Source organism: Anneissia japonica, unplaced genomic scaffold, assembly GCF_011630105.1.
Source record: "Anneissia japonica isolate Jap-2015-1 unplaced genomic scaffold, ASM1163010v1 scaffold724_len3256291_cov202, whole genome shotgun sequence".
Lineage (NCBI taxonomy): Eukaryota > Metazoa > Echinodermata > Crinoidea > Comatulida > Comatulidae > Anneissia > Anneissia japonica.
The window spans coordinates 2864703-2886210 of record NW_022744966.1 but is presented as its reverse complement, the minus strand read 5'-3'; the positions used below and the strand labels follow the sequence as shown (position 1 = coordinate 2886210).

Sequence of the window (21508 nt, the reverse complement as noted above, 5' to 3'; positions counted from 1 at the left end):
GGGCCATACAACCTTCACTCAGAACCATATAGGCCCATCAAATGGTTCACCTTCCCTTTAAACTGTCATGAGACCAGTTTATAATGTTCATCTTCACTCAGAACCCAGATGGAGATTCTATCTAACAGTTAATATTCACTCGCAACCCTGAAGGGACTGCATCCAATTCTTCAACGTCATTCTTTATTTATTGGCTTTTATATTTGATATATATTTTGAGCTGATAATTTTGACCATACTCTATATTTGTATATCATATTTTATATTTCTAATATTAGGGCTCTACATTTATTTCTGTAGCATTAGAAAATGAGATAAATACAAAATCATCCTTACCTGTAAATTACATGTTTTATAGGTAATTAGCTCTGATGTTGGGCACTCCCCTCGTGCACAACCCCTTGCTCGAAACGATAATCCTCGGCCACATTTTTTGGAACAAGGTACCCAATTCTCCCATTCTGTATATTCATAAGTAGATGAATCCAAACTTGAGACCTATAAGAACATATTAAAAACATTTTATTTTTTTTATTAATAGTGGGATTATAATACAAAAACATCAAAATTAAGACAGAAATATTGAATAGAATGACAATTTACTGTCACTGAGAGGTCCTTCTTGTATCTCTCTACCTGGTCTGCACGATAAGAGTACCTCTAACCCCATATGGCTGTTACGAAACCAAAGCTCAATAATAACTAGCAAGTAAAAATATTACACTAATGTATTTTTCTTTACTAATCATACATCATTAAAAATAACATTTTTGGACATTTTTTGCTCTGCAGTGAAAACAGATGAAAGACTACAGACTCTGCTCTCTTCACAAGATTGAAGACAATTGTACAATTATTATTGCTATACATTTAAATACTGGATTTCAGTAGATATAAAATGTTTATATAATTATGTACGGTAATACTATACATGTTGAATGCATGATATATAGCCTCAGTTCTTAATAGGTGGACAGCGGGCCAAATTTGGCCTGCATGGTAATTTAATTTGGCCCGAGAGAAAAAATAAAATAGTAGAAAAATATTTTAAACAAATTAGTAATAAATATAATAATGGTTGACTTATGTGGCGCATATTGTGGGGGTAGAGACCTCTATGTGCTTAACATAAACTTGGAAACAAACCGAACCAAGAAAGTATTACCCTACAGACATGCTAATCCTACTCATAAATGAAGCATTTCAAGTTATAATCATTCGATAAGTATATTTTCAATACAGTAAAAACAAAATGCAACCCCTTGGTCAAAGTAACTTTAAAGGAAAACAGCTTTGTTTGGCTGAGCAAATATAGTCGTCCATCAATAGAAGAATATAGGTCTACTGTATATACACACACACACTGACTCATGTGCCGCCAAGTTTTGTCTCTCTGTTTTGTTCTGTTCACTGTGTTCGTCAATATTGTTTGAACTTAATTTTAAATTGTTAATAAAAACGTTTTGTACTAAAAACAGTGCTCATAAAATAAAAATGGACATTGCATACAATACAGAAAATACACATCCCCCAAAAGATAATTGCCCAGCTAATTTAAACAATTGCTTCTACTTCAGCCGGGATAATCTTCGGCCAATGAGATTAACTCCAAATTAAACAAATTTTGCATCAGTTTAAAATGATGTTTAACAAGAGACTGTTTGAATGATGTCATCATCATCACCATCATCTTATAACTACTTTTGTTTTATTGTATATAATTCTGTTTGATATTGGATCAATGAAGTTAGAAATAAGGTGAAAAAAGAAAATCAAGGAAAATAGACCTGGAATTTACTGAAAATTTATTGTTGACAAAAGATAGTCAAAATTTTTAATTGTAATTTGTATACGGTAATGTTTAAAATGAGAATAACATCAATGATTAAAAGTCTTGACCTTTGCCGGATTCCATGTCAGCATGGTTCTATCCCTTAGTATCTATATATAATAATTTATTAAGGAGGTCAAACCAACACTGCATCCACACCAAAGAGGTAATATACAGTTGTACCTAATTTAAATACTATCACCTTACTAAATCTAAACTCATTTTAAAATGAAATGTATATTGAAATTGAATATACAACTAATATTCCTTCTATTATTTTGAATAATTTAATCCAACAAGGGTCACACCTTGACTCAGTGACTTTTCAGTGAACTTTTAAAGTATTGTCGCTTTTTCATTCTCTTTCTTTTTGAAATATATCACATAATTATGTTCTTGAATTCTACAGTAATGAACAGATATGATATATTGAATTTTGCCATTGTAAGCCTATCATTTTCTTAAATAAAATCATCAAAAAATATTCATTTTCTATATCAAAATTAGTAGCCTATATTCTATCATTACTCGTATCGTATAGTAATTGTTTGATTAAATAATACCATATTTATTGAAAGAAGACCAACACTATTAAAATTTACAGAGTTCCACAGGTCATCTTGATCACCTCCCTGTGAATCTGATAAATATTACATTTAGTACATCAAAACATACTCAAATGAGCTAGTAGTAACGTGGTATTGAAAAGAGTAGGCCTATAGAATAACAGAATTTAAAAAATAAGTTTGTGTGATTGGCCAGAATTTACCTATATGTTAATTGTGATAGTAACAGCAGTGATTCTTTAATTGTTCAACATAGGAGAGCAACACTGTCCTAATGATCCACTACAGGGGAAGCCATTCCTACAAGCTGAGTCTTCTCACAACAAAATTGTTGAAAATCTGCTGGTTGTAGTTTGCCTAATCGCATGCCATCTCCTTACCCCTTAGGAGCGTGAAGTATTTGTTGCGGAACAGGTGTATGACTGAGCATGCTCAGTAAGATATTGATGAAGAGTAACGAATGAGTACACATAGAGACATGTTATCTCAGCTTTATGTAACAGTTCGTGAACTTGAGGGAATTCCACAATTCAACAATATCAACACAAACCAGGTTATCAAAGTACTATAGGATATTTAAAGATGTACTGTCCCTTGAAAATGACCAAACTCATAAAAAATAATTTTTAAATAACTTACTCATTTTGCAGTAATATACAAGTTATTAACTTGAGCATAGAAATTATTTAATTAAGAAAATTTATATACAGTAATGTTTGAAACACTTCCAGCGACTGGAAGTGTTTCTATCAATTCTTTTGCTGTAAAATGATGTTAAGCATTTTTTAAATACAAGTTGATAAATTTAATGTTACTTCAAAATGGTCAAGTAAATTTAAAAAACGATTTTTAAGATTTTTTTTTGGTTTTTTGCAAGGGACACTACACCTTTAAAAATATGTACTGTATACGTAATATCTTTTTTTTAAACAAGTAAAAAATCATACAAACAATAATAAATTAAATATTAAATGTAAAATTTTTGACTGATTATCTTTGATTATTTTTTCGCACCACACCTTTAAGCTGATACGATCAAGAGGAAACAGTCATTAAGAAACTGTAGGTAGCGGTAACTTTTACTATGAAGGAACGAGAATTCCAAACTAATGAATAAAGAAAGTCCGTGAAATATGCATAAATACACAGTGAGCATGCGTTTGGAAATGCTAGACAGCAAGTGAGCATGTGTAATGAGTAAGTGATGTTATTGAGCCATGTCGAGCATGCGCAGTTACCGAAAAGACATCTCAGGAACCAAACAGCATCTGCGAAGAGGGTATGAAATAAAAATGGGAAAAATTTTGTTATGCAACAATTATTAGCATCTGCAACTCAAGCTAAAACGCGATCATGCATGGCTATGAAAATTTAAAATAATGAGAATTCCGGTCGAAGAACCTTGGATATCGAAGGCCTACAGTGGCTCATTTAATCGTCTGGAAGAATTGTAATCAAATTATCGCAAACAACAGTTTATTTGGCTCTATAGTCGTATGTTCGTACTGTATGCATTGACAATCCGATAAAAAATAACCACAGAAACTGACGACACAGCCTAGGCTGGGTCTCTCTGGGTAACTACTAATAGCCAAGTAGTAGGGGCAAGCCTAGGCTAGTCGTATTGTTTCGAAAGGTTCGGTGCTGTACGCTAGCTAGTGGTGTGGGGGCCTAGCCAAAAATAAAAAATTAAAAAAATAAAAATAATAAAATATATTTTTAAAAATTGAATACAAATAAATAATATAAAATATTAAAAAATAATAATATTATCATTAATAATAATGGCAAGAACACTATGGTAGGCCTTGCCTACATCAAATCATATATCATACTTTCTACATTTCTATTAGATGTGGAGTACTGTGACTGCAATGTAAATAACTTCGTGGCTATTGTTACACTAGTCGTAAACCAATTCTACCTGTAGACTATTATTCTTATGTTTATGTGTCATATCATAAGTGAAATGCAATGAAGATGATATACTGTAGGTCATTTTCAAGTACTGTATACATTAATTTATTAAGTTTAGAAATAGGCTACAAATCATTCATAAGTTAAAGATGTTGCAACATTTTTTATAGGAAATATTTCTTGTTTATTATGAGAACAATAAAAAAAAAGTTAAAATTAAGATTAACTTAATTGACTAGGAACACAAGAAGCACTGTTAAGTGAAGCAAAATTTGTTAAATATTACCATCCAAAAGATGTGTGCAATGAAGGTATTAAAAAATACCACCAGAAAGTGTACTATGCGAGAAGGCAGCATTTTCAACCAGAAGACGTATTAGAAAAAATACATTATTGTGAAATTACCACCATAAGATGTGTATGACTTTAGACACATGTTTCAAATCTGTTAAGAAAAAATAGCACACTAGAGAGTTTATTCCAGACACCCTGAAAACAACGGGGAACCCAGACTAGACTTGAGTCAACTCAAAGGATGTGCTCAGAATATGACATTTAAAAACATAAATGAATCCAAGGCAATGATATGTTATTCAAGGGAGTTTCAGGGCTGTTACTTAAAGCCAGATGCAAATATCCCCTTGAAATTACTCGCAGACAGTAAACAGGTAAAACCATAGGCTAATTCCTCCATGGTAAAACTATTTCTGAAGTCTACTAGAGAGTTAAGTGATTATTAATTCATGGAAAGACAGGAAAGGGTCAACACACTAACAATTTCTTTAAACTTTTACCTGGCTCTACTAAACTAATTAATAAAAAGGAAACCGGAAAAATTTGAAAAACTTTTCATCCTGTTTTTAGGGGACAAGAGGTTGTAGCCGCAATGTTACATGTTCACTTGCAAAAAAGACCTATTATCTCAACTAAAAAAACAAATTTGTATTTTAATTATTTGTACAAGAGTTAATAATAAATAATGTTTTTTATGTGTTGGGCACTACATTTGAAGGAACCATTCACGAATTGTAATATATAATATTACTACACGGCATAAATATTAATTAGGTAATAACAGCACTTCATTGGTCAAATCGACTTGGTAAGATGTGCAGTAGCTTGTACTACTTCCATGCGACTACTACCGCACCATTGCCTACGCGAAACTGTAACAAACACAGACGGAAATGCTTAATATAGATGGACACTTTGCTGTTTAATATTTATGACACATAGTAAAACAAATAAATTATCATCATCACTTCCTATTGGTACTATTATCATTATTAGGGTATTATTATTTATTCTCTTTGGACTTATTAAAGGAAATATCCAATAATTAATTCATGTGATACATTATAAACAAAACAAACATCTGCTCCACACCGTTCATCTAGGGAAACAGATTACAGAAATTAATTTCCACATAATTTCTATAAATATAAGTTCACTCTAATTATAGACCTCTTGTCATAAACACCAAAATGTACAGCAACCTTGATAAGCCTAAATATGGACTTGAATAGCCCCCAGGACGGTCTTAAACGTTGATCCTATAAACTTGGCTTTGTTATTAAGATTCAATAGCAACTTATTAAATTTTCACCTATACTATTCCCATGAGAAAAAAAGGAAAACAATTTGAATTTTAAAAAATAGTAAGAACCTTGATTATGATTTTGAAACCTGATAAACAGGTTTTGATTCTCATTTTTTGTGATTTACTTTATTTAATTTCCCAATGTAATTCCTCTGGTGCAAGTTGATGCATTGGACCAACCCAAGATAATGACTGGAAAACCACTTAACCAGCAAGCCTCTGCTCCAACCTTAATGACGTTGATTGGTTATACCACTTTATGCTCAGTTTTAATATTAATTTTTAAAGATGATGGTGTCAGGCTGTAAAAAAAAAGGTGTTTTTTAGCCAAAGATTGTTCGCAAGCCGTACCCATAGTCTAGCAGACGCAAACAAAATCACTGACAATTAATTCTTTTTCAGACTTTTATTCATGAAAATATATCATGTTGGTCATAGCTAAAAGAGAATTTAGGAAAACAATCAGCTTTAGTGGGAGTGTTTAGGGACTCACTTTGTAAAGTCCACTTTATGCCATACCCATTAATAAGGTATGGATCTCTTTTTAAAGAGGAGTGTCAGGGCTTGTGTGCCACGTGTTTGGATCATATCCAGTCATATTTTACCTATTTTATCTGCAATTTGTAATCCCTTTATAAACTAGTGAAGTTGAGGTAAGCATGTGACCAGTCCATCGACATATAAGGGCATATTAAAATGTTGTGCACAGAGATATCCCCTTATGTGAATTATGAATTGAAGTAATGATCTATTTATTGTTTGAATGGCGTAAACATGAAAGACATACTTTAACAAGATTTATCAATTTTCATATATTTCCTTGCTTTCTCTTCAAATTTTTAAAATTTATATTCAATGCAAATGTTGATGACTTTCAAAATAGACAAAAAAATAAATTCTTAAAATGCAGTTTTTGAACTATATTTTGAGTATCCAATTTAGTGAACAAATTTAGGAACACTGTAAATGCAAATATGATAATGTATTGCAACTGATCAACTCTTTATCATGGTATGCTATCATAATGGAACAGAAAGATATATCAACAAACAATTACAAAACACAATTTACAGTTAAAACCATAAAAGATACAGAAAAGATTTCATTCAGTGCTATCCTTCTCAAAGAGTTGTCATCTCATTTTGGAAAGAGTGATTATTATCTGATTATTGGCATCTGTTTGACGTTGGACTCAATCTATTCAAATACTAATCTTAAAACTGTATGAAGATGAATCAATTCTCCATTTAGAATGCCAATCATTAAATGGGTGTGTAAGGCACGATCCCATCAAGTGAATATCACCACAGGACACTTGCTTAAATACTCCTGCATGGTGGCCAGATTTTATCTACCAGGTTCAACCAACATATGATGCTGTATAATAATAAAACAAATTAGATCAGTGAACATATTTTAAATTATCTTAACCTATTATTATGCTATACAAAATAAGATCAATTAATATTTACTACAAAACTTAATGTATATTTTGATGTATACAGGATGATTTAATATGGTTAAGACTCAACATTAGTAACAGGTACATAAACTGGCATGAAGTAAAAAAGCTTCCCTCATACATCCAGGGAGCAGTGTAATCCATCCTTGATGGACACAGAAAGGAAAGTTACCCTCACGGATTGCCAAGGAGACAGGTCATTGTATCTTCCATGATTGCTAAAGAGAAGGGAGGGCTTCATTCGTAATTGGCTGAGGAAGGAAAGAGGCCACTGTATTTTTCTTGAAGGCTAAAGAAAAAGGCAGGCTTTCTTTATCAATGACCAAGGAAGGAGAAAGAATGTATTGTACCCTCCTTGAAGGCTGACAGAGGACAGTTTTAATTTGTTTATGGCCAAGAAAGTGAGTGGGCAAGTTTTTCTTGTTGATGGGGAAGGGTACAAATCCTCCTTGATTGCTGAGGAAAAATTAGGCCTCTTTCGTTGATGATCAAGAGAAGGAACTAGCTACCTTATTCTTCTTGATAGTAAGCTTCATCGGAGGAAGAGACAATTATGTAATCCTCATGGACACTGGCTGACGTGATTTATGTAGGAGTTAATGCTTCCTGTTTTACATGGGAAGGAATGTTCCGTAGCTGATTTCAATGAAAAAAGGAAGTAAACAAACATTTAAGGAAAAACACTTTTTTTTGGATGTTATTGTGAAACAGCCTTCTGGTGAATCAATGTGCACAAGATTTAACCCAATTTCAATATATATACATATACAAAAATTCCCCACAATTCAGTCCCAAACCTCTTATAAAAACAGACGTAGATGAATTATAAACACACTTAAAAGATTTTATAAACAATAGATGAAAGGAATGGAACAATGCCAATAGCCATGGGATTATCCCAAACACTATACTACTCTACAACTACTTAAGATCCTCTCGGTTATTTATATCACATCACTGTGTACTTATGGAATTGAATTTTCCGCAAGGAGCACAGATTTTGTAACTGAAACTTCTTAAATGGAAATGGAGAATGACCGCGGGAGTTAAATAATCACTGATGTATAACTACAATAAGGTTTAATATCAGAGGCACCTTAGGATATTTGATTAGGCCAGTAAATTATCAACAAAATATCCTATAAATATTAAAATATCTAGGTTCCTGTTATTTATTTCGAGGGGCTTATATACTTTTAGTTGAACCTCAACTACAGTAGTAACAGGGTACAGACTAAGGAATAGAGTGGAAATATTAAGTGTAATTATGAACTAAAATCCGTCAATAATACAGTCCTCATTGATCCGCATGGCATAGGTAATCTCCATACTGTATAATTTGTGACATTTTCCCAAATTACATAGTCATACTATTTGATGGTAATTTACTCATAGTATAATTATTTAATCTAATCACTAATTACCAAGTTCTAAGATGTGGGTTATGTTGACAGAGGAACAACTGGTTCCTCTGTACCTACATTGTGACCCTCCTTTCTATGAATGCCTACAGAGATGATGTCATGAGAAGTTCTATATTTTGTACAACTAGCAGAGCAGTACCTAAATTGTGACCCTCCAACATACGAACTTTCCTTTCTATGAACGCCTTTACAGAGATGACGTCATGACAACTATATTTTGTACTAGCAGAGTAGAACCTAAATTGTGACCCTCCAAGATACAAACTTACTTTTTTCAAAAATGCATTTACTAAGTGTTCGCTCCAAAAAATTATAACCATGTTTTCAAAAATTTAAGATGAATACCTCCAAAAAAAGACCACTTTTTGGACCAAGGTTTCTGTGGTCCTTAGCAGCTGTGGTCTCTAATTAGAATAATAAAGATAAAAGACATTTGTTAATTTGGGACCACAGAAAAGTGGTCTTTAATTGGAGGTGGTCTTTAATTGGAAGTCTTTAGTTAGAGGGAAGGCTGCAGTAAGAAGTGGTATACACAGCGATAAGACAATGTGAAAAGCAATTTTTTATAGCAAACTTTATCTTTGAAAGATCCTGTGAAAAGTTTGGGTAAAAAAAAAAAAGACTTTTGTTTTCTCATTTAAGAAAAAGGTTTAGCCAAAAGCATCAAGATGAAGGCCAAAATAGAAATAAAATGTTATTGACAAATGAAAAAAATGTAGTTTATGGGGAAAATAAGTAATGGCGATGCCCTTAGGCCAATTCTTAAGATCTTACCACATGGTTGTTATGAAATGTGATCTAAACAGTTGTTTGATTGATATAAAAATTTGTGTAGTCAGTGGCAGCTCCAGCATGAGAGGGGGACTTACCCCCATTTGACAGGACAAGTCCCCTTCCTTGGACATGACTCCCCTGTTTGACAGGACAAGTCTCCTTCCTTGGACATGATTCATCAGATCAAAAATAAAAATTATTTTCCTTTTTTAAAAATTGAGTTATAATTACTTGCTAAAACATCTCAGAAAAGCTTAAAATAGCCCAGAATTACCCAGTTTTTCAAGGGCTCTACCCCACTAGCCTGTTAAAAATGTTTAGACCCTTGCACCGTCATTGTGTATGGTATGTGTAATGTCAACTTAAATGTCCAAAAACTGAAATTTAAGAATTCTAGGAAATGATTACTAAATTTTAATTGAGATGTAAATTGATAAGCAAAGTTTTACACTTTTAGCACATGATAAAGAGCCAGTGTATCAGCAGTATGCTCACACAGATATTTAATAATAACGTATTAATCAATGAGCAATAACTGATTAAATTAAGTGATTAATATTTAATTAAGAGATATATTTTCATAATTTTACCTACAAGCAGGTGTTCGGTATTTTGCATACAGGTGTATGCATTCATTCAAAATATCATGGTGACAGTACCACCATGGATAATTACTTAATTTAGAGGTTGAATAAAATACAACAGCAAATAGATGATACTAAATAACAGCTCAAGAATGCTTGACACCAATAATTAGTTATGTCATGCTGGTGAGATATGAGCTACTGTAATTTGGTTAGTTGAGTGATCAAAACTAAATATAACATACCTCCCTTCCTCAAAACCTATCCCTTCCCAATCGTTTTTCACTGTTCCATCTTTTTTCTTTCTCTATTGCTTTCAATCCAACACTACCATTCCTATCTGTTTTCCCATACAATTTCTATTCCCATTCCTTATATAATTGATATTGAATGAAAAAAGAATAACAATGTGATTGAGTTTTCCACTTGAAACCCACTTTTGATGACTTCCTTAAAAATGCAAGCTCTATAGTGATTATATTATTCACTGCAGGGGATTAGCAATATAACAGTAAAGTTGTATAAATCATAAGTTCTGAATTTCTGTTGAATTGCAGGGGAGTAAAGTAGTAAGCAATACAGGTTGTGATATTGAATCAAGGCAGGCCTAATATTGTGCACGTGATGATGATGATGATAATAATAATCATGATGATGACAATAATAATATCTGTCTCTTATACACATCTAGATGTGTATAAGAGACAGATATATATATATACATATGATTATCTCATTATTATATTATTAAATTTTATTATATAATTAATGTAAATGCTACAAACATAGCATTTTTTATTTTGCCATTCTCACTGGGATCTAACTAAACATGATGGATTAATTTGTTGATCTGTAATGGCAAGAGATTATATTCATCCTGTAAATAAAAATATCATCAATGAGAGATCCACAAAATTGAGAAAATTCTTACCAGTAAAATAAGTGAGAATCCAACAATAACTACTGCTTGTTTATCACACGTAAGATCCATTTTGAACAATAAAAACTATAATATATCTCAGTAATTTTAGAAGAAACTTTTTAAAATGTCGCCTTCATGTTGAAGTGAAGTGTGTTTCACTTGTCTATATCCACCACTACAGCTGATTTAGTATAAGTTCACCCTAGCAAGTGATATATCACTGAGCTATTTTAAGCTGCCTAACACGTGCAAGATACAATCTGAATGCTGATTGGTTGATGTAGTTAAAACAATGTTGAGTATTGGCCAATCAAGAGAGTTTTCAGAAAGAGAGGATATAAACTTTGTGTTTGTATAAGCTATCAATTTCAGTTGGATATTTAATTCATGTGGATGGATATTTTTTTTTAAAACAGTTGAGGATTTCATTTGTATATTATATCATTATGTTCACATTTTGTGCAATTTATTAATGTTAAGTTTTATTTGGATTTATTTTTATGTAACGTTGTCAAATATATAAATAATTTTTATTTATTTGACAATATATATATAAAGTACAGTTTCCAAACACAAAAATCCAAAATTAAGATATGGGTACCCTGTTAAACACCTGAACTTAACAACTGAAAGGTTTTTAACATAAAATGCACCCTCCAATTTAAGACCCCTGTAATTCCGAGACCACCCTAAATTTTCAGGTCCCAAAGTCATCTCAAATCATTTTTTGAATTTATATTTTTATTAAATTAGAAATTGTCTTTATTGTTATTAGCTGTATGCTCTGAAAGAAATCTGGGAAAAATATAAATTATGATTGAAAATTATTTTCCAGTTGTGACGTCTGCAGAAACCTTGTTGTTAGGCACATGTTTCCTTCTTCCTGACATTCTATGGAGACAGGCTATTAAGAATGCTGTGTTGTGCTGAGATATTTAAATATTTGGAAATCGATGTTGGTTGATTGAGATTATGCCTATGTCAAATTCATTGCCAAGAATGAATTCATACATTTTAATGAGTAAAATGGTAGCCACAGGGCTAAGATTTATTCAGTAAAGCTTGAAAAGTTTCATTTATTTATTATTTTTGGCTCCTCATGGTAAACAAATATATCTAGGCCTATATTTCCAACATAGCTTATTCTTTCAAAATTTTGGGTCAGTTGAGTTTTAGACAACACAAATTTTTTCCAATCCTTTTTTTCTTCTGCCCAATCAAAAATGCTATTGTTTTGGGATGGAAACTGCTATTTTATTTAATTGCCTTTTTCCTCTGCTTTTTTTTTTCTGTCAGTATTTCTAGGCTTATTTTTCCTAGGTAGTCTTTTTTTTTCTTATTTTTTTTTTTTTTTTTTAGCTTAGGCATTTTTTAGGTGTAAAATTATACGATTACTCTGTCAAAAGCTTATATAATTTACAATCCGCTTCCTTTTGAATGTATTTTATACCTATAAATAATCTCTAACCCAGATTAGGGTTAAGTTTCACAAAAGACTCTAAAGGTAACTTGAGTTGATACAGTAGTTATAAATCATAGTGATGTATTTCAGCTCTCCAACTGAAACACAAGTTTCTGTTGGAATTGAACCAGAGACAAAATATCTTAAAGGGTATTCACGGTTCAGCAAACTCCTATACCTTTACCTTATAGTGCCTATCACCAATTTAGCCAACTGAGCTAAAACTATAACATAACAAAATATAAAAACTTTATTTTAACTGGGATTTTAAAAAATATAATCATTCTCAAAATATACAAATTAATTCATATGAAGCTATGGTTTGTTAGTAGAATGTGCACACCCTCTAATCCAACCAAAAATGAATCAAATTTGTAAGCACTGCAGTGGAAGCTAAGAAATTTATCGATAGAGGTCCAAAAAGTCAAATAGGATGTCCAAACCTAGGCTATCTAGCATTCTCGGAATAAACTGGTGGGATTCAAGGGATTATAGTTTAGGATGGCCAAAAATTGTGCTTTTTAGACCACAATATTAGAGATTGGCCAGCATGATAACTTTGTTTTAATTGGCAAATTAAGATTTTTAATCAGTCAGACGATGGGATGCTTGTCAAGTGGAGGAAATTACCCCCACTGAGCCCTGGCTCATCACCACAGAATAATACTCTTTTAATGAATAAAAAAAAAGTATTGAAATTTAACAATATCAAATGCTACAGAAAGTTTTATTGATGACAAGTGCAACAAGTTTGGAATGAGTCCATCAATGTTACATTGTTTCATTAGTTCTTAAACTTTTGTACGGTTTTGCAATGTTTCATTGTTTTTATGCATGAATTAACTCAGGATGAACATAATCAATCGTTACGCACTACTTACAATGAATGACATATTTTATGAGGGCATCAATCAATCTTATACCTGTAGCATTATTGAAAACATACTGGACTCCATAAAGATGGTTACCATGCTATTTCATTTTCCCAAACCTCCTTACATAAATCCCAACATAGCATGACCTATTTATGCTTAACTTCCCATTCTATAACACAAATCCCAAAATAGCACGACCTACTTTCAACAGAATTATGACATACTTATTGTCATTAGGGAGGTCAGTAAACATTCTTTAAGAGTATGGATAGTGTTCGTCATCAAATAAATATAGGGTTAGTAAATATTCCATATTCCCTCATATTACTTACAGTATCCCTGCCCCATCTCTCCAGTCGCACCCTCCATATAAAACACACAGCCATTAGAACTCCCATATACACACCTCCAATACCCTTACATTTTTAAAAGATCACAACACATACTTCATAGAGAATTTATTTCTAGTCACGGTCAATGCTGTAGCAAGGATTTTCAAACAGTGCGGGACAATGTCAGGGTGGACCCATTTTACATGTAAATTCAAACAATGTGAACCAATTTTACATAAAAGTATGAAAAATCTGGACCCATATTTTTAAATTTTACACATTTTAAGCTAAATATGACAAATCTGGACCCATTTTTCAAAAAGTGGGCCCATTTTATGCACAAAAATACATAATTTGGACTAATTTTTTAAAATGTGGACCCATTCTTTGTGGACCAATTAGAAAAATTGTGTGGGACTGTCTCAACTGTCCCAATAGCTGGCTACAGCATTGATCATGGTCCATATACAAAAGCAACCTACCCTATAAACTAAAAGTCAATAGTCCCCAAGGAGACTTGTTTTGAAGATCCACTACTATTTGTGGGATCCTCCAACTTCATTGATGAATGGTTTTATTTATTACTCACCTGTTACCATCATTCAGCGTTTCATCATTGTCAAATTTGCAAGCTCTACCTATGCTAAGGTTGGTATTTAGTACAGTATATAATTGGAATGTTTCTTCAACAAATGCTTGTTGCATTTCTCCCACTAGCATTATTTTATTCATCTCTCACAAATGTGGCTTGATTAAGGTGTTCCGTAGTATAGTAAATAATTCTGTTTAAGTTAAAATCTAGCAAATAGTTATTATTTTATTTTTCTTGCACAAAAAGAAAAGAAAACTCTACTCGCAATCACTTATATAATTTATGAAAAACAATCAACAACATTTAAACATGAACATCTTTACAAAAGAGGGAGAATTTTTTTACAAAAGAAGATGGAGAATCTTTATTTAGGTCAGGAGGCTTTTCACAGCTCTGAAGGCTCTATCATTAAAATAGCATAATTCACAGTTTAAAACAAATTCCATCACAATCATAATTTGACAAATTTGTGACAATATTCTACATAATTGACCAGGGTAAGAGGGAGGCTGGACTCCAATTATTGAAGGTGGAAAACGAGCCAAATGTGGTCGCCAGGAATAACAAGTCATCTGCTGACAAAACACAAGTTTAAATTACCCTCACTTGAGTGCCATAATGTCTAATATTTAACCAAAATGCCCAAATAGCAACAGAGTGCAAAAAATGTTTGAAAAGTAAAACTACTTGGAAAAATATATTTATGTTAATATTTATTTATTCATTATTCAGGAATGTGGACCAATGATTGCCGATAAAACATTGTATCAATCCCTTTCATAAGGCATACACTCAAGATGCTTTACACACCAAGTCTTACTGAGGGAGTATAGTTGTTTTGGTCAGTATTAGAACCTAAGGCCTTGGAATTAGAAGGATAGCATTTTAACCAGCGAAATAATAGCTGTACTCCCAATGGCAGATTCAAGAGGGCAGCTTAGCTCAGTCGGCTAATCTGGTGGTAGCCACTGTGTGTGCGCTGAACCCTGGAGATCTCCAGGTCCCCGGTTCAATTCCCATCGCTGCCTTCTGGAGGGCTGAAATACAAGTTACATAGCACACCGTCTTTCGGATGAGACATTTAAGCCATTGGTCCGCATTTATGGCCCATGTGCACATTAACACAAAAAAAGGTGATTTAGCTTATATGCTTTGACATTATCTGCATTAAAACACAGGTGTTTTAACCCTTTACAGCCTAGAGACTTCTTAAAAGTTAGGCTAAAAGATGAACACATCAGGTAAACTTGCCAGAACACAGTTAAAACAGTACCTGATCCATTAACTCAAAAGAATTGCACCTTGTTGCTTAAAACAACACCTTGAGATGTCTGCCTGTTGTTCAGCGTGGCTGTGTTATTGTTTAATTATGAAATTCCTGTGCAGGATGCGAATGTCGGAAGTGTATCTATATTATGGACAGAACCGGAATGTAACTTTGGGGGTCTAGACAATTCCTAGTAATCATGATCAAAGACAACGACAGAAACCAAATATTACCAGTAAAACCACACAATATAAATTGATCCTATACTCTTCCTGAAGGCAAATATTACATTGCAGCATATTTCATCAGCTGTTCTCATTTTTGTATGCAACAGTATCTTTGCATTATCGTATTGATATTTGGTGTTACAGTATTTCTTATATTTATATGAGATTAACTTTACTGTATCTGTTGGCTGCATGCCAGATGGCACTGAACCGCTTTGCTCACCAATTAAAGACTGAAATAATAATTAGTCAAAATATCATTAACTACATTATGAAATATAATAATCAAGTTTTTAGATATCAATTATTAAAATTTTGATATAATTAGTTATTAACTTTGATAAATTTTTTTGTAGTTATAATGTCATAATAAGAAATACTATAATTTCCTAGTTATTCTCTTGCCGATTATAGCCTATAATATTGAATTGGAATGAAATGAGCCATATTGGACACCTACAAAAATGACATCGCAATTTTTATTTTCTTTTAAAACAAACTTTACATGTTTTGAATTTTATGCCCCCCATGTCTTTTATTAGGTGATTATAAAATATGTTCTATTTATTTTTTATTTGAAAAACAAAATTATTTCACATCAATCAGAAAGTACACATTAATTTCAAGCTTTAAAAAAAAGGAAGTTGTGCTTATATAGTCTATGTCTTCCCATATTAGATTATGCGTCCCCAGTATGGAACCCCTATATGGAATGTGATATTGCCAGGATTGAACGCATTCAGAGAGATTTCACTAGGTATTATTTTGGCCAGACTTGTTCTCTTAGGATTGAGGATATTGGATATATTTCCTATGAGGACCGGATGGCTGAATTGGGTTTTGTTTCTCTTAAGAAACGTCGGAAAGTCATCGATATGATTGTTCAAACCGCAATTATTAACATGTTTGACTTCATCCTTAATGTAAGAAAAGAATATCCTACTCTTGGTAATAGAAATCCCCGATGCAACGAACTTGCTCTTTCTTTTTGTCATAGAATTATTGACTGTTGGAATTGCCTTCCTTCATGTGCGTAATGGTAATTTTAATTTATTTAAGAAATTTGTTAAGGAATCGTTCATATAACTTTCTTGTTGACTATACATTTTGCTGATGAGTGCTTGTGGATCCCAAACATTTATTGTACAGGAACTCCGTTCCTTTTGGTATGCCCGCCTCCCCACTCACCAGCAATCTGTATACTCTTTGTTTCTATGGATTTTCTTTCAATTTTAATGTTTTAATCTTGTATTGTATATTATATATACATATATATTTTTATGAAGGAAATAAATATAATAATAAAAAAAATAATAATAATATATGGTAATGACGTGATGTTGTCGAAAATGTCGAAAATTTGTTAAGGAATCGTTCATATAACTTTCTTGTTGACTATACATTTTGCTGATGTGTGCTTGTGGATCCCAAACATTTATTGTACAGGAACTCCGTTCCTTTTGGTATGCCCGACCTCCCCACTCACCAGCAATCTGTATACTCCTTGTTTCTATGGATTTTCCTTCAATTTTAATGTTTTAATCTTGTATTGTATATTGTATATACATATATATTTTTATGAAGGAAATAAGTATAATTAAAAAAAATAATAATAATATATGGTAATGACGTGATGTTGTCGAAAATGTTGAAAATTTGTTAAGGAATCGTTCATATAACTTTCTTGTTGACTATACATTTTGCTGATGAGTGCTTGTGGATCCCAAACATTTATTGTACAGGAACTCTGTTCCTTTTGGTATGCCCGACCTCCCCACTCACCAGCAATCTGTATACTCCTTGTTTCTATGGATTTTCCTTCAATTTTAATGTTTTAATCTTGTATTGTATATTGTATATACATATATATTTTTATGAAGGAAATAAATATAATAAAAAAAAATAATAATAATATATGGTAATGACGTGATGTTGTCATATTTAGGCATGATGTGCTTATATATGGTAACGACGTGATGTCATCATATTTAGGCATGTAACATGTTTTTGTCAACTAAAATTTGAGTCTGGACAGGTCTTGTCACAGTCCTAATTCATCAGTATGCAGAAAACAAATTCATTCCTATTCAACCAATTTCTCTATTTTACAGGCAAGATCTTCCTCCCACAATAGACCTTTCGGAAGTGTCAATCAAACTCAACTGACCAATCAGAACAGCGCCAGAAATATGCGCGCATTTCACAAACATATACGCACACAAACATGTGTTTGCGTATGATTCCACTGTGCCCTTTTGTGGGACCTTAACAACAATATACAAGGGTAATAATTATAGAGGGCGATCCTTCCAGCGTATCCCCAAGGGTCGGCTGATATTCAGGGCTCTCATAAAATAAATGAAAAATGTCATGCTTTCATCAGCGAAGTCTCTTTATGAGGCTTAGGGAGTGGAGTTGAGGCTTAGGGAGTCTCTTTATGAGGCTTGGGGAGTGGAGTTATGAGGCTTAGGGAGTCTCTTTATGAGGCTTGGGGAGTGGAGTTATGAGGCTTAGGGAGTCTCTTTATGAGGCTTGGGGAGTGGAGTTGTTTTCTGTTGTGAGAAAAAGTCCTGCTGTCACAGGGATTGATTTTAAAGGTTCATTCTGATTATAACTTCATGTCAAGTTTACACTAGCTATTAATTATTGGTAATATTGTATATTAAACATAATAAAAATTTATAAATGCATGGATTTCTTATTTCAGAAATAAATTTGAAAACTTCAATTTGATATTTTAAGTGCAATAAAAAGGAAAGTATTGTTGCTTCCCTCCTTGGTGATTCATAGAGTAACTGAGGACTTAGGGTTGCCATCCCATTAAATCCAGATTCTTCTTAAATACGTAGGCTGAGACTCAATACTTAGAAAGTGTTGACAATCTTACATGACCATGTTATCAATTACCTATATGCACATATTATGGTCATCAGATCGACATGGTAAAAAAACATTTTCTTTACCACATTTGTTACTTTACTCCATTTTGTTTTAGATTAAATAAAATTGTAAAAATTATTATTATATTATTTAACCATTCCTTAAATTGGAACAAATATATATCTGGACATGCGCTGTGAACCTCGGAATGACATGAGGGACTTTGGTGTAGAGTAAACATGCAATTCTATTATTAAGCTCCAACACGTTTTATCCTGTGGGAAGGAAAAGCCTCCCTGTCGGATAAATCTCTACATATACTGGAATTATTTAAATCTTTTAAAAATGTTATTGGTTTAAGCTGTCGAAGAATACTTTGGTAGATTTTTTAGTCAATTTTGAAATTGATATAGGATTTGATGTTACTGCAACTGCTCATTATCATTAGGCTAATTTTATAGCTTTATTTTCCAATAGACATACTAATTAAATTTAATTTAAAATAACTTTATGTCAACAATTAGGTTGAATTCTAAACTGATTAAATTTGATGACTTATTTGAGAATCTGTCGCCAATTAGAGACAATTTCCCAAGTGCTTCTGTCAGGTAATTTGGAACATGTTTATGCATTCTTAAAAAATGCAAATGATTAGAAAATCACTTTAGTATTCAAAATACACATACCATATTATTTTTTACAGTAAAATATTTTTAAATGTGCAAACACTGAGTCATTTTGTTGTATGTTTCATTGGACATTGACAACATTTTTATTTGATCCTTTTAATTTAAAGTAGTTAAAAGCAGTTGCATAGTGTAATTGGATTTTAGAGTGTTTTTCCCAATTTGACCACAGTCAGTATATCTGTGTGTGCCACACACAAACGTGTCAGGCTCTCCATATGTTTACATACGTCGTCTTTATTCTTAATTGGTTTAATCGTGCCTTATCTTCACAAGTTCACCTGTATATTACATGCATACACACAGTTACAATAAAAACAAAGCCACCTCCTTCAATTAAATTAATTTTTTAAAAAAAACCTACAACAGTCTTTTGCTAGTAGAAAAAATGTAAACACACATATATATTATGTATATTGCCAAAACAACTGGATTCCCTCCTGCCTACTAAACTTTCCCTTCTGTTAAACTGTTCCCTTCCACCTACAAAACCCATTCCCTTGTGCCTACAGTACTGAACTATTTTGTTCCATCTACTCAACATTTTGATCAGATATGTCTAATGAAGAGGACTGTCCGATTTTGTTACATCCAACATAGTAGTCGTGGCCGGCAGACTGTGTTTGATCAGTAGCCTGGAGCCGGGCTTGCCAACCTGTTGTATGCCTGGCTTATTATATTCAAAAGCATTAGACAGACAAGCCCTATTGCAAGGAACACTTTTCAGCGTCCAGGTAGAAAATATGCATACAACAAATAACAAATTATTGTGGAAAGAAAATGCATGTCTTAAGGACCTCTTATCAATTTTCTGGGAATATTTAAGCATTAAAATTTGAAGTGAGATTGGCAGTAGAGCATCTATAAATAGTACATCAAGATGGGAAAAGTCTGTTAGACAATGTGTCAGACTTGGAAATTTAGAAAACAACAAATTAATTTGTCGTTGCATGAAAACAAAGTTCACACTGAATTGCGAATAACTAGGAAACTACTTGTTTATTGTGACATAGTTATACTACAAATACCTAGTTATTATCAAATATAACTAGTAAATTAAGTCCATAGTGATTTCCTATAATTATATTTCATAATGATGATATTTGATTGATGTGAATTTTAACTTGCATGTGAAGTTTCTTATCAATTTGAATTTTATTGTTTAACTTTTTTAATGTGATGCAATATGATCGACCCTATATGCTGTAAGAATTTTAACTGTCCATAACTCTCTTTTTTATATCGTAAATTTGTATTCTTATTTTATTGTAATGCGCATTTGAACATGTATTAATGGAATTTGCGCATTATAAATTAATATATTATTATTATTATTATTAATAACTAATTATCCTACAGTATAATAAGAGCCAAAAACACTCTAACCAAGTGTGAAATCATCTAGAAAATAGATTAAAGATGTATTCCATATAACATGATAATAAATATTTCCCATTTAGGACACGTTTTTTTCTCACTCAAGGTATTGCGTGATATGCAATGGATACTTTTGTTTACTCCATATATAAATTGCATATTTTATTTGCTTTTGGTTGGAAGTTACTCATTTGATCCTTTTAATTAAGTCTTTAAAAGTCACTATAAATGGGGAACCATATATAATAGTACAGTACTACAGTACTGGGAACATAAGGAAAAAAGTTGGTTTCAACTAAGTTGTTAACCGAGGATAAACAATAAATAAATATAAAATAAGTACTACAAGGAACATTTGTATCATGATTTAATTTTTGCCTGTGCTTTGATGATAGAAACTAAATTCCTTATTGGTCCTACTTTTTCATATTCTGCATACTCACCATTAACATTACATTTCATGTTTTGATGAAAACTAACCTTTAAAATCAATAATCTCAAGGAATTTATTCACCACTATAATGTTAAATTACTGAGCAGATAAAAGCCTACCACAAATAAAAACAAATCCTATTGTTTTGAGTTCTTCTTGGAACTTTCATAAATAAAAAAAAACTTTTGACACATATTTAAGCATGACAGTGCAAAATGACACCGAGCAGAGATCTGAGATGGGAATTAAGATTACCGAACGTGTCGGAAACAAAAACAAATCAAACCCCTTTTTCCT

At 32.2% G+C, this 21508-nt stretch overlaps 1 protein-coding gene across 1 annotated transcript in view; it reads right to left on the bottom strand.

Moving 5' to 3' along the window:
• The window catches only part of LOC117119786 (ADAMTS-like protein 1), a gene marked incomplete in the record, with an annotated part of 36381 nt that extends 25099 nt beyond the window's left edge, over window positions 1–11282 (bottom strand). The window contains 2 exon segments of the mRNA XM_033264695.1: window positions 337–498; window positions 11090–11282. Coding sequence (XP_033120586.1) covers window positions 337–498; window positions 11090–11149 — 222 coding nt within the window.
• Between the last annotated feature and the right edge of the window lie 10226 nt (window positions 11283–21508).